General features: G+C 45.4%; 3 protein-coding genes across 4 annotated transcripts; 1 reads left to right on the forward strand and 2 right to left on the reverse strand.

The window, feature by feature from the left end:
• The first annotated feature begins 2,722 nt into the window (after window positions 1-2,722).
• On the forward strand, window positions 2,723-4,227 carry LOC135618021 (heat stress transcription factor B-4c-like). The gene is made up of 2 exons (XM_065118923.1): window positions 2,723-3,235; window positions 3,323-4,227. The coding sequence occupies exons 1-2, from the start codon at window positions 2,912-2,914 to the stop codon at window positions 4,142-4,144; spliced, it is 1,146 nt and encodes a 381-aa protein (XP_064974995.1). The 5' UTR covers window positions 2,723-2,911; the 3' UTR covers window positions 4,145-4,227.
• A 2,020-nt stretch (window positions 4,228-6,247) lies between these two features.
• On the reverse strand, window positions 6,248-8,362 carry LOC135618038 (flavonol synthase 1-like). Its single transcript, XM_065118940.1, has 3 exons — window positions 7,843-8,362; window positions 6,731-7,058; window positions 6,248-6,668 (listed from the first exon to the last, which is right to left on the reverse strand). The coding sequence occupies exons 1-3, from the start codon at window positions 8,301-8,303 to the stop codon at window positions 6,456-6,458; spliced, it is 1,002 nt and encodes a 333-aa protein (XP_064975012.1). The 5' UTR covers window positions 8,304-8,362; the 3' UTR covers window positions 6,248-6,455.
• A 1,264-nt stretch (window positions 8,363-9,626) lies between these two features.
• Window positions 9,627-12,490, reverse strand: LOC103977542 (mitochondrial phosphate carrier protein 3, mitochondrial). Of its 2 annotated transcripts, XM_009393090.3 has the most exons (6): window positions 12,139-12,489; window positions 11,669-12,030; window positions 11,543-11,586; window positions 10,248-10,462; window positions 10,013-10,137; window positions 9,627-9,925 (listed from the first exon to the last, which is right to left on the reverse strand). In XM_009393090.3, exons 1-6 carry the CDS (start codon window positions 12,418-12,420, stop codon window positions 9,880-9,882), a joined length of 1,074 nt encoding a protein of 357 aa, XP_009391365.2. In that variant the 5' UTR covers window positions 12,421-12,489; the 3' UTR covers window positions 9,627-9,879. The 2 variants fall into 2 exon arrangements, with proteins under 2 accessions (XP_009391365.2, XP_064975007.1); XM_065118935.1 differs by lacking the exon at window positions 10,013-10,137 and having other exon boundaries at window positions 12,139-12,490.
• Between the last annotated feature and the right edge of the window lie 702 nt (window positions 12,491-13,192).

The raw sequence follows: 13,192 nt of genomic DNA on the forward strand, positions 1-13,192 counted from the left end.
ATCCTTCTGCAGTTTTCATCAAGTTTCTTGGAAGAAGCGCAGTGTCAGGGTCAAAGAGAAGGACGCTACAAAATGATGCTGCTTTCCCCTACTTCTAATCTGTACATGTAGAGTATTCGACATGGCCAATCTGAACAATTTGTGTGTCAGTAGAACAACATCAAGCAGACGATCGCGGTGCCAACCGAGCACCACCTTCTCGTGACACTCCCGTCTGTCCTCTTTCTCTCTCTCCACTTTGCCTTGCACTGGCGCCCACATCTTGGAGCGACGACGCCCAGCGCACCGTTGGGTTCCTCCTCTGGTAGTAGTCCAATAGCAAAGAAGCCATGGAAACAGTAGGGGAAAAAAAAGAAGATGCTGCAGGTCTTGTGTTTCTCGCCCGCGGCAGTGGAGGGTAGAGAAGGGACAAGCGCGAGTGGAGGAAGACGACAGAGAGGAGAACCTTTGAAGAGCCACTCCAAATCTAACGCAAGGTAAGAAAAAGATTGCTTTGGTGGGATTCCTTCCACGTCCATCTCCCATGGAAGCACATAACCAATAAACTAAGCCCTGAACACTCCTCTTTAGCACCCTCTGTTGTCGCTAGTTTATTACTTCCGAGGGCCCTTTTGTATGCATCTGCTCTCTCTCTCTCTCTCTCTCTCTCTCTCTACATTTGGAATGGAGTAACTCACGTACTGTTGCTGCAACTGGGGAGCTCAGCTCTATTTTTAGGGTCCTTAAGATTGTTGAGAGCAATCACACGCGAGGGAGAACAAGCTTGTGCATAGAATATTCTTCTATCAATTACATATATATAGATTGAATTCGACAATCTAACTTGTTCCGTTGCTTAACCAATCTCACACATGAATTTTGTAGACCGCCGTTACCATCAATAAAGCAAAAGGCAATAGAAATTTATGTAAAGGTTAAAAAGTCGAAATAGTATATGAGCAAACACATGCTTGTGGCTTTGTGCCTTTCGTGGAAAGGTTGGACTACACAAGTAGACAAATAGTTATCTGTAAAAGAGTGAGAGACGTGGCAGCAGAAGGCGAGGCTGATATCAGATCCAATGATACATGATGAGAGGCTTACTGAGGCTCTCCTTCTAAAGGACACATGGAAATCAACAAGGTATGTAGATATATACTCTGCAGGAGAATGTTCAAATGCAACAGGAGGACAAAAATGGCAAAACAATGGCCAAAAAAGTTCTACAAGAATAAAGAAGATGCAAGAGAACTACTATAACCAGCTATATATATGTATATAGATCAGCATTTCCTTCATTCCAGTGCTGCGTCATGAGGACATTGCTTCGAAGAGTATGCTGTAGGATTATACACTATATAACCTCTCATCTATTGTTTCTAAGAATTTTTCCGGAAGAAAAAAGGCATTGTCTCTCAAAATATATACAGCATGATCATGGAAACATGGCGAAGGATGCATATATACCAGCGGAGAATAAGTCTTGTTATGTCCTCCATGACTGAGTCCATCGCCATGGCATTCGACCAGCATTGAAGCAGGACAATGAAGTCACATTGAGCATCATTTTCTTCCATTTGCTATCTCAGTATACGATCCTGCGATCTCTCACAGCAATCCGGAGCCATTGCTTTGTCTCTGTAGCTGCACAGTCATTAAGGCTTACAGTCATCATTAAAGGCGGGGGAGGAGGAAGGACAGACGAGAAAAGTAAAAGTTGCATGCAGCAATTGAATCAGCGATGTGATGACACCCATACATCCTTACAGACCGTCCTGTGGATCAGTAAAGCAGGTGAGAATGGTTCGCAGTGCGACTTATCCCCTTGGAATTCCCGCAGCTTTTGCTCACGACGATCCCCATCACCTGATGCAGGAGGCGAGCGGGCCAGGAGGCGAAGCTTTTAGCCCGGAACGAGGAGGGAGGAGGGAGGAGCGCGATGAACGGCAAATTGGAGCCATCACGAGACAACGAAAGAGATAGGGAGTGAAATGGCGTCATGGCAGCTTTTGTGGCCCGTTGCCTAGTCCGATGAATCCGAGCTTTGCTGCGAGCGGAAAGGAGAATGATGGGATTCGCATGCAGTCTCCGCTGTGGCGAGACACACACACAGCATTAAAGCTTCACGATGGCGACGGGGCGTTGCGGGGTCAACCTGTGGCGGTGCATGCCACACCCCGGCCGTGAGGTAGGATAAAGTCATGGGACGTACACATACACATTGACTCCTTCATACACTTGGCGTCGTTTACGATGGGAGGAACAGTGTTATCAAAAATGGCCATACGATGGATGGATCGAGGTGGATGTGGATTTTGATTCATATAAATTCAATGACACTCCAACCTACCGGGGAATCTTTTCTTCTGTTCATTCAATCAAAAAATCCAACAGCTAGCAATTGAAGAGCATCCCCAGTTGCTGAGACGATGGTTGTGAGCATGATAACACGTACACATGAGAATAGAAACGCCAGGAAAAGGAAGTGAGTCAGAGCACCGTCAACCCCTCCCCCTCGGCTTTGCTGCTGCTGCTGCTTGCGTTAAGTGCGTGCGCGGCCCGGCCAGCATCGGATTCAAAATCCCAGTATAAGAGCAGTGCAGAGTGCAGGGCAGAGGACCGCCAGAGACACCTCCGACCTGCAATGCCACACCACAGTCCAAAACCCACACCACCACCATAAAAAGATTCACAGAGAAAGCAAGCAAGCCACGAGGAAGGGGAGAGAGAGGATGGTCACGGGTTTATCTTGAAGGCTGAAACTTAAACTTCCGTCTTCTCTTCCTTTCCTTTCCTTTCCTTTCCCTCCCCTTCTCTCTCTTTTTCCGAGACGGACAGACACATATTCCCTCCTTTTACACAGTAGCCGAGGCCACCAAGTAAACAACAAAACCCACTATCAGACGACTTCACACGCACTCGCTCACCTCACATGCTCCCTCCCTTCCTCCCTCCTAAAATACCCTCATCTTCACACTCTCGTCTCTTGTCCGAAGCTATCATGGAGATCGGGTGCTGGGAGGGGGCAGGCGGCGGTGCAGGGGCGGCGGAGGCGCACAAACCTGTGCCGGCGCCTTTCCTGACCAAGACCTATCAGTTGGTGGACGACCCCGCCACCGATCACATCGTCTCCTGGGGCGACGACCGCGTCTCCACCTTCGTAGTGTGGCGGCCCCCGGAGTTCGCCCGCGACATCCTCCCCAACTACTTCAAGCACAACAACTTCTCCAGCTTCGTTCGCCAACTCAACACCTACGTGCGTGCTTCTTGCTCCCTCGCGCACCTGCGTCTTGTCTTCCAAATGCTTGCCTGCACTGACTGGCCTTGCGTTGATGCTGTGCAGGGGTTTCGCAAGGTTGTGCCCGAGAGATGGGAGTTCGCGAACGAGTTCTTTAGGAAGGGGGAGAAGCACTTACTGTGTGAGATCCATCGTCGTAAGTCTGCCTCCGTTTCCTCCTCGTTACCGTTGCCTTCGTCTCCTCCTCTCTTCCCTCTCTACCACCACCATCATTTCGACGAGCACCAGCTTGCCGGTCCCCATTGGCGCGACGCCCCGTCTCCACGCCTCCTCGTCCTCGGGGACAGCAGCATTGTCAGTGGTAACGATATAGATACCACCATGAGGGGAGGAGGAGGAAAAGAACCGGTAATGGTGGCCGCATTGGTGGAGGAGAACGAGAGGCTGCGCCGGAGCAACGCGGCGCTACTGTCGGAGCTCGCCCATATGCGCCAGCTCTACAACGACATCATCTACTTCGTGCAGAACCACGTCCGCCCCGTCGCTCCCAGCTCCGCGGCCGTGGCCTCCGCCAACTTCCTCCTCTCCTCCGCCTATAACCAGCGGAGGACCGGCCTCAAATCTGGCAGCACCACGTCCAGTAGCTCTCTCACAATTGTCGAAGAACCATCGCCGCCGTCTCCCCATCTGGAACAGTCCCCGAAGAACCACCACCACCACAACAGCGGGAATTGCAACGGAGAGAGTAGCAGCACGAGGCCCAAGCTCTTCGGGGTGTCGCTGGACGGGTGTTCCAGTAGCAGCAGCAGCAGCAAGCGTGGGTGGCAACCAGATGAGCCGACGTCCCCATCGACGAGACCTCGCTTAGCATTAGATAAGATGGACTTAGGGTTCCACCTGATGCCACCTTCTCCACCGTCTTGTTAACCCACTTCATCCCCCTCTCTTCTATTGTCTCCCCATAATTAGCTTCATTCAACTAAGTACCATTTTTCTCCATTTTCTTTTCATCTAAGCTTGTTTTTTAGCTGCTTCTCATCAGTTCAGTGTGTCGAGAGCTGATGTCTGTGTACAGTCTGGGAGTCACCTTTCAAGTGATGCTTAAATGAGCTCTTTTCCCAAATTCCTACTGCTGAGTCCATGGCCATTTAAAGCACCTCAACGAAGGTAGCAAGTAGTGCTAGTAACAGCGTGACAACGGAGCTACTTACTCTACGTTGGTCAAAGGGATCATGAAGCAGGCAATGGCGTCCCTGTCAGACTCCAAAAAGGAGGAATGGATCAGCAATATATTGACAAGAAACGTGAGCGCGAGGGCAAGAGATCAGGAGTAGAACAGAAGGTTGGTGGTTTCTTTCACGCTCTGCCTCGAAGGAGGAATCCTTGGAACGTGATGGATGACAGAGATTCCCCGTCCTCATGCAGAGGGTCTCAGAGCTCGCTGACCCACCTCATTAGTAAAGGGAACAAGAAAAGCCAAAACAGGCAATAAATAGGATTACCGGACTGCCGAGGCAGGCCAGCCTCTAATTCCCATGCAACCAGCATTAGTTTAGCCCTTCCATGATGCAGCAACACAACACATTACTGTCCTGCTAAATATATGAATGACAGCACTGCATGCGATCGATGCGACAAATCTTGTCACTATTGGGCCCGTCATGTCAGATACACTTAATCTCGCAGGTTCCAAGTGCATCGAATATTAGTGACACTGGATTCATCATATCAGTTCTGATCCAAGAACAAAAAAAGGGTGTTGCCATTACTGATAGTGTGTGCTTCGAAGGCACAAATGTTGGTATTATTCCTTATTCCTTCCGGCTTCAGGTGAAGCCTTTTGGGTAGTCCTCAGCCACTGGCTTTTCTCTCGAGCTAAATTCCATTCCCTTTAAATTCTTCGGTATCACATCTATCTTTATGGGGATGATGATGATGAAGATGACGAGGCCATCAGGCTCTTTTTTGTGGTGGGGGGCTCACTGCCACTTTGCTTCCTTCATTTGCACCTTTCTCTTGCTCCGAGTTCCAACACGAGGCCCCTTCGCCAAATCCCAATCACTGTCACTAACCTGCTTTATCCATCAACAATCTCTCGTTTGACCTCTACAAAGATTTGCCACGGACTCCACGCCCAGTGCGTAGGCTGCTTTCCTAGACCTGTGCGGTGGCCTTTCGCTCCATGAAGGGAGACGGGAACTCATTGGAGAAGACATTTTCGTCATGTATTTACAATTGAAGTTGTTTATCGATAGGCTGTTGATTTGAGTCCCACATATTTTAATTTGATTCCGAATGCTGTTGTTTATGGGGTTGAATGTCATTTGGGCTGGGCTTGGGGAAGAAATTAAGCTCGATGGATTGAGAGTCGGATCATCACGTAAATGCCCAAAACAATCAGATCCATTTAATTCCGAACCAAATATATTACAGTTAAATATATGTTAAACCCAATTGCCTGGGAAAAAATTGGGTATTGTTTTTTATAACTTAATTGGAGAAAATACCGTTTTGAAGGAGTCGACTTTGATTTTGACATTTGTATGATGAAAATATGCAGTAGTTTTTAGAAATAAAATTATAATTGAAATTTTAAGGAATATTCATTTTCAACATAAAGCATATATATATTTACAAACCAAACATTTAGTGCAGATCGACAATAAATATAGACCAACATTGTAATTTTAAGTAAAGCTGTTTAAATTACTCTAGAAGTAAGTCAAGTTTTATAAATAGTTAATTTTATACCAAACCTTTATTTTTTTATAAATATGATTTAAAAAAATTAATATTTTGCTGTTTTTGTTGGTAATTTATGGGATTATATCAATTCAGATGTAAAAACACGCATGATTTATTATTTATAATTATTCAATTATTTTACAAGTTATTTCTAAAAATTTATTTTTTTCCATTATAAATTACTATATATATATATATATATATATATATATATATATATATATATATATATATATATACAATGGGAAAAAAATAATGAGCTTAAAAGGGACACTACGGAAAAGGTACTAAAACTAAAGATTTATTTTCCCGTTGATGGCTTACATCCAAATATTCATTTATTAGATAAGAAGGATGGAGCGGGCTCCACCTTCTGCTCCAACAGAGTTATGCCAACTCGAAGTGGACAGAGACCACTATATGAGCTTAAAAGGGACCCACACATAAGGCAAAGTACAGCAATACCCTCATGCAAGAAGAACCCGGTGCGACCTCACTGCGGAAGCTTGTTCAGCTTGCAGAAAGCATAGTCCTTGTACTTCTTCGTCTTGTACTGAGCGGGCTGTTCGTCGCTGACGAGCTGCGGCAGAGGCCCAATGACCGTCTCGCCCGGCGGGGAGCAGAACACAGGCCACGACATCCTCGCCTTCTCCTTGTTCACCGTCGTCCGGTGCAGCACGCTCTTGTACCTGCCGTTGCTCAGTTTCTGCAACCACTCGTCATCAGCACATGAAATTGATGAGGAAGCATAGTTTGAGGTCTGCATACCTCGATCTGGTCCCCGACGTGGACGATGATGGCGTCGGGGACGTACTTGGCGTCGAACCAGTGGTCGTCCTTGAAGACCTGGAGGCCGGGGACGTCGTTGGGGATCAGGATGGTGATGGCGGACATGTCGGTGTGAGCCACCACGCCGAGGGCGAGGTCGGGTCTCGGGCACGGCGGGTAGTAGTTGATCTTGAGGAGGAACTCCAAGTCGTCCCCTCCCACGGCGTGCTTGAGGACGTCGGCCTCCAGCCCCAGTCCCTTGGACAGGCTTACCAACATCTTCTCCACCAATCCCACCAAATGTTTGGCGTACTCCTCATTTGCCTTCCTGAAATAATTAGGTTAGATGAACTCTCCTTGACATAATTTAATGTGATGGAAGTGGATGAATACTTAATGTGAGAGGACAAGACGAAACCTGAGTTCCTCGTGACATGTCACTACCCACCACAGGAATGGCGTTTAAGACAAATATTACCACTGAAATGATTATATATACATATATATATATATATATATATATATATATATATATATATATATATATATATATATATATATATATATATTCAAATTTAACATGAAGACAGGAGATAGGGAAGGGTCTTAGATCTAAATTCTAAGAAATATACATAGAGATAATGATTTTGATTTGGTGTTTAAAAGAATTTTTCTCTTAATAATTAATTATGCCAAGATTAATCTATTTCTATCAACTTTAAACAAATAATTGACTTTTGTTGAATTAGATAAAATATTTTTAATATTATATTAAAGAGAGAGTCTACTTGAAATATTATATCTATAAAGTACACGCAAAAATTAGAGTCCTCACACTTCCTCATAATTAAAGATTTTACTTCTAACAAAAATATCGAAAGTATTATTAGAGATCTAAAAAGATTTAAGAAATTGGGTTGTAAATTTATAATACATCAAAGTAAACAGTTCTAGAAAGAGGAACGAAAGGTAGTGTCGTATAGGCAGAAGAGAGAGACCATACAAGTGCTGGTGACACATATAAGTGCTGCATGAGATAAGCGACAGAACAGTATATATAGACAATATTGGACCAAGCGTAGTGTCGTGCAAGGAGAGGAAGGAGCGGGCACCTGTAATCCACCGGATTCTCCGGCCATGCGCGGTGGTCGACTTGCGTCGGCGGCCAGATGTTGTGGAAGAGGAAGTCCACCCACGCCTTCTTGCCTTCCAAGTCCTTCTGCAGCTTGGTTCCGTAGCCCTGGAGGCTCCCCGGCGCCGCCGCGTACTTCTCCTTCTCCTCCGGTGGCAGCTCGAAGAACTCCCTGCCCACGCGCTGCAGCGCCCGGATCACCTCCCCGGGGATGCCGTGGTTCACCAGCTGGAAGATGCCCCACTCCTGGCTGGCCTCCGCGATGGCGCGCGTCACCCGGCCTTCGTCCCCGTCTTCGAGGTCGATCACCGGGATCTCCGGGACCAGGCCGCGGTACGTGGTGATACCCGGCTGCTCGTGCTCCGACCTCACGAACTCCGGCGGTATGTCGTTGGTGGCCACGCTCAGGGACGCGATGGCCTGCACCCTCTCCACCTCCATCCTGCGGTCTTTGCTGAGGAAGCAGCAAAGGAAGTGGTCGTGGTGGTCGGACTTGAGAAGCGGCGGAGGGTGTTATAAATACGGGAGAGGAGGTTAGTTTCAACCTTTGTTGTTGGTAGCAGTACTTATCCTCCATGTTTTCTCTTCTGACGTGCATTCACGCTATTCACTTGTTATCCCTACCAACCTGAGACTTAGAGAGAGAGACTTTGAGACTATACAAAGTCTGGCGATAACTCTTAGCATCCTCTATCTGCAGTATTTTGCATTACCATCAATGTTAGCAGTTGTGTGTTGGATTTGCTGTCGTGTCCACCAGCTAAATCATGGAAATTTAATTTGTGTGGATGAACGGCAGCTTTCACTTCTAGAAATTGGATCAGATTCGAGGCTGGATTTAGAGAGGTAGTTGATATGGACGATCCAGATTGCTCATGTCCCTCGTGACATACATGTAAACAGGTGGCATTCATTGCAACCAAGTGCAGTAATATCTCTGCTAGGTTTCTGACTGTGTCTACTAAATAATACTACGTAGAAGAACATCCATTTCTCTATGATCGATTACTCCTATCCACACAGACAAATAATAGAGTGAAATAGCGATTAGATTCACAGAGTCAACGAGAAATTTAGAATCATGAAATCGAGAAACGATCGCAAGATTGAAGAGCATAATGATGGAGAATTCATAGAGAAATGATGATCAATGAGAAGGAAAGATGCACTTTGTTTCCAAGTAGAGTGCCAAGAAAACATCATTCAAAATATATCATATTATTTAAGAATTACAATTCTAATATACCGTTAAACGTATATTATATCAATTCAGTGTAACACAAACATACGATCAACAAATGTGGATAGCGAGCTGTATCCAAATTGTAGCCACATCCACCGAACATAATTCAACTTCCGTATTTGTTTATCTTTACCTAAACTACACGTCTCGCACATCAAGTTTCTGAATGATTTGATGCAACAAACATCTTATTTTCTTGAAACTATTGATTTTGATGGTCGGTGAGTGGGCTATTCCTTATCAAGTCTTTTTTTATTTTCCATTTATTAGGAAGTTTTCAGTACCTTACAGTCTTACCTGACACTCTTATATTGTCAACAAACTAACAGGAGATTTGTATATATATAATGGAAAGAGTGAGCAATCATACAAAAGAAATGGAAACAGTGAAGTTACTGTGGATAGGAGATTTGTATATATATAGTGGATAGGAGTAATCGATCATAGAGAAAGTTACTGTGGCTAATTTTGTTACAAGAAAGAGTGAAGTTAACCAAGAGTGAGCAATCATACAAAAGAAATGGAAACAAATGATTTGTATATATATAATGGAAAGAGAAGAATAGAGTTCATTTTGGAGAAAAAGAATAATAGATCACAAACACATGTGTTGAAGATAATTAGACTGACATGCTGAAGGTGTTATCTATACTGTTTGATGAGTGGCTCACACCCAAGGGAAGGGATCAAAGCCAATCGTCTATAAAGAAAAATACGCAGGCAATGGGGTACTCCAACCCAGAATTGGTGTCTTCATTGGCAGAAGCCTCGCAATCAAGCAGTAGAAGGAACAGCAGCAGCAACTGAACCAGTCGTTGGCCTGTGAAGAGAAGCATTAATAAATCTCAAAGAATTAGGTAGTAAAAAGAGAAGTTAAAAGCAAAGAAACATGGCAGGAGATGCTTACAGGCCAGCCATCACTTTGCAAGAATCATATATTCCCCACTGTGCACCAGTTAGAGTACCAACCATGACAATTCGAAGGGGAAGCCCCCTCGTACAAAGCCCCCACAGTCCAAGTCTCTTCACAGCCTAATTCAACATCATAGAGTTGTACTCTGTGAGAAGAGAGAGAGAGAGAGAGAGAGAGAGAGAGAGAGATGAGATTAGAGGAGTTAAGAAGCTGCTACACAAAGGCTTACATCAGTAACAGTGGCGCCTTTGGCGTTGTTGAGGAAGGAGACGAGATTGTCAGCGGGATGAGAGACGATGGCGCAGAAGACACCGGCAATGTAGCCGCCAACAATGCTCACCCCCACCTGAAGTGATCGACTGCACTGCTCCTTCGGCGTTGGAATTGAGTATTTGTAGATCATTTCAACGGTGTTCTCAAAGGAAGCAAATTTCATCATAGTATCTGCATAAACAAAGTGGATATAGCCATATAAGTTTCATGTGTAGGTGCTACGTAACTCGGTATTTTGCAGAACTTGAACTACACGCAGCCAATTACATTGGGGTCATCAAATGGTTTGATAGCAGAAGTTAATACAAAGCAACAAAGAACATAGCTTTAATAGTTCATCATTGGATAATTGTTCATAATTCAATTGATAGAAATAAAGAACAACTTGTGATCTTACACCACAAGGATACTGCACATAACCTATGAGAAAAGAATGTCATGTAACAGCAGATGCCATCTTCAACTTCTCAACTCTAGAAGGCAACATGAGAAGAGATAACCAAAGAAAGCAGAGTGGCGAAGAAATGAATACTGATATCATCAAAGAATGATAAATAAAAGTGGTATGGAAGTCATGCGTGACTCAATAAACTGGATTTCTGAGAGTGATACTGAGATTTTACGAGAAATGAAATATAAGCACAGATCAGAATTGCGACTTCAATCAAACTTTTCTTGAAGGTCCAAAGCAGAGGGAAGATTTTTCTTTGAGCGACATAAGATCACACTTTAAGAGAATGCAAGAACAAGGTGAATTCAACGAAAGATAACCAATAAAAGCAGAAAGTACACGAGAAATAGGTTGGGTCGGGTTTGCATATGGAGATTTTTAGCAAAAGATAACCAATAAAGCAAATTGTTTAGCTCGCAATGAGTTCTTTTCTTATGTTTTCCTTCTCAATATATAATTGTTGCTTTCTCGTAAGAAAACTTCAATAGCACAGTGGAAAAGCTTCATTGATGTGCAAACTTCATGTGTTAGAGGAACACTTACCATATGCACACATCAAATCTTGATGATGACACTGGGAAAACCAGCCAAGAGAACAAGAAAAAAGATAAAAGGTTTACAGAAAGACCATACTAACGAGATTATTACTAATGACATCGGTTGGAATGATTGTGATGAAATCATTTTGCTGATGCATGGAACACAAGAGTCTGCAAAGAAGTAATATTTTTCTGATGTCCAATTGTTCTGCATGTGAAGTTTGTGAACAAGAAAACCACAATAAAGAAAGTTGCACTTACAGGGAATCTGACGCCCCCAAAGTGGGACCAATCCTTTGTACAATCTGCATTTCAAAGCATCACAATCGTTAAGCAAAGGATCAAACATGTTATCGGCAAGCTGCCACAAAGAGAAGAAAACCATACCCCAGAGCACCCTCAGATCTGACGAACTTGGGCAATCCGTCACTCAAACCCCGAGCAAATCCTGGCTGCGTCTGGACTCGCACCTTCACGGCCTCGAAGGGGCAGAGGGCTACATCGGCAATCACCTCGGCAGAAGCAGAGCCGGCAAGGTAGATCAGAGTCTTGTACTTGGCGGCGTATTCAGGTCCGGCGATGTCAGAGTAGTACTTCTTGAAGAACTCGTAGAACCCGTACTTGCATGCTCCCTGGGCGCTGTATCCGAGCAGAGTCGGCACCCAGCCTCTGAAGAATCCCCTGACACCTTGTTCTTTGAGCAGCACACCAAACCCTGAGGTGATGCTCTTATACTTCGCTGGGTCGATCTGATAGAAAACATCAAAGCCATCTTGCTAAATGCCTGAAAACAGAGGATTCCGGTACTGCGATACCCAAGATCCGAAAGCCACCAACGAACAGGGATTGGGGCTCACCTGCATGTTACACTTGACGACATCGAGCGGGGTGACGGCCGTGTGGGTGGGGCCGCAGCTGGCTATTCCGCCGAAGGTGCAGACGGCGTAGTACATAGGCGAGTACAGCTCGATCTTCCCGGGTTCGCTCGGCGCTTGGGCGACCATCGAAGCGCCACCATTCCCTGCCTGGGAGATGCGGCTGCTCCCCGAGATCATCCGCTCCAGACCGAGGGGTCTGGAGGCCGAGGAGTAGAGGTAGCCGGGGACGAGGGGCCGGCGAGACTTCTCGGAGACATCCATCGAACACTATTTTGTCGATCGAGAACCAGGAACGGATCGAAGACGAAGCGCAACCGTAGTCTTTGCGCTCAGTTTGCTTGTTTATATAGCCTACTAAAGGTCTAAAATAGTCTCGCTATTCTCTGTTAATTACACATATATATCGTTGTTGTCGATGTTAATAATATGGAGAATTGGGCAATTTTAGAAACCACAGAAAGACCAACGACCGCTGCCGCCGCCATTCCATAAAGTAGAAGTCAAATTTAGCGAACGTGGAGCCATTTGAAGCCGTACGATCTGAGGTTGTCTTCAGTGAACGGCTGAGATCACCTGCTAGACTCTTGGGTCTTTCCGGTGGGTCGGTCAACGCGCCTGCTTCGGTCACAGGTGCACGTTTTCGGAGTGTACTTTTAATTGAGTAACCCATCCACAGCAGCCCTACATGGGTCCCACAAAGACGGAGAAGATACGCCAGTCATGTGCGGCCACGTGGAAACGTGGGCAGAACTGGCATTGAAATCTGATTTATCGCGTGCGTAAGCACTTACGCATAAACTTTCCTATAAAAAAGGAACTTATCGTGCCACCATCAGACGTAACTCGTTGTACTACCCGCCTCGTAATCAGCGGCTTCATGTGGGCCCAGTGCTTAATCGTGGTGAGACGGAGTCGCAGAAGCGGGTACGAAAGGTGCTGCATCACAAAAAAGGCTTAACCATCTGAGTTCTCCGGTTTCTTGGTGTGCAAGAAGCAAACTTTGTTTGAACCCTTCTTGCCTTTGATCTATGTA

Source organism: Musa acuminata, chromosome BXJ1-3 (genome assembly GCF_036884655.1).
Source record: "Musa acuminata AAA Group cultivar baxijiao chromosome BXJ1-3, Cavendish_Baxijiao_AAA, whole genome shotgun sequence".
NCBI classification, from domain to species: domain Eukaryota; kingdom Viridiplantae; phylum Streptophyta; class Magnoliopsida; order Zingiberales; family Musaceae; genus Musa; species Musa acuminata.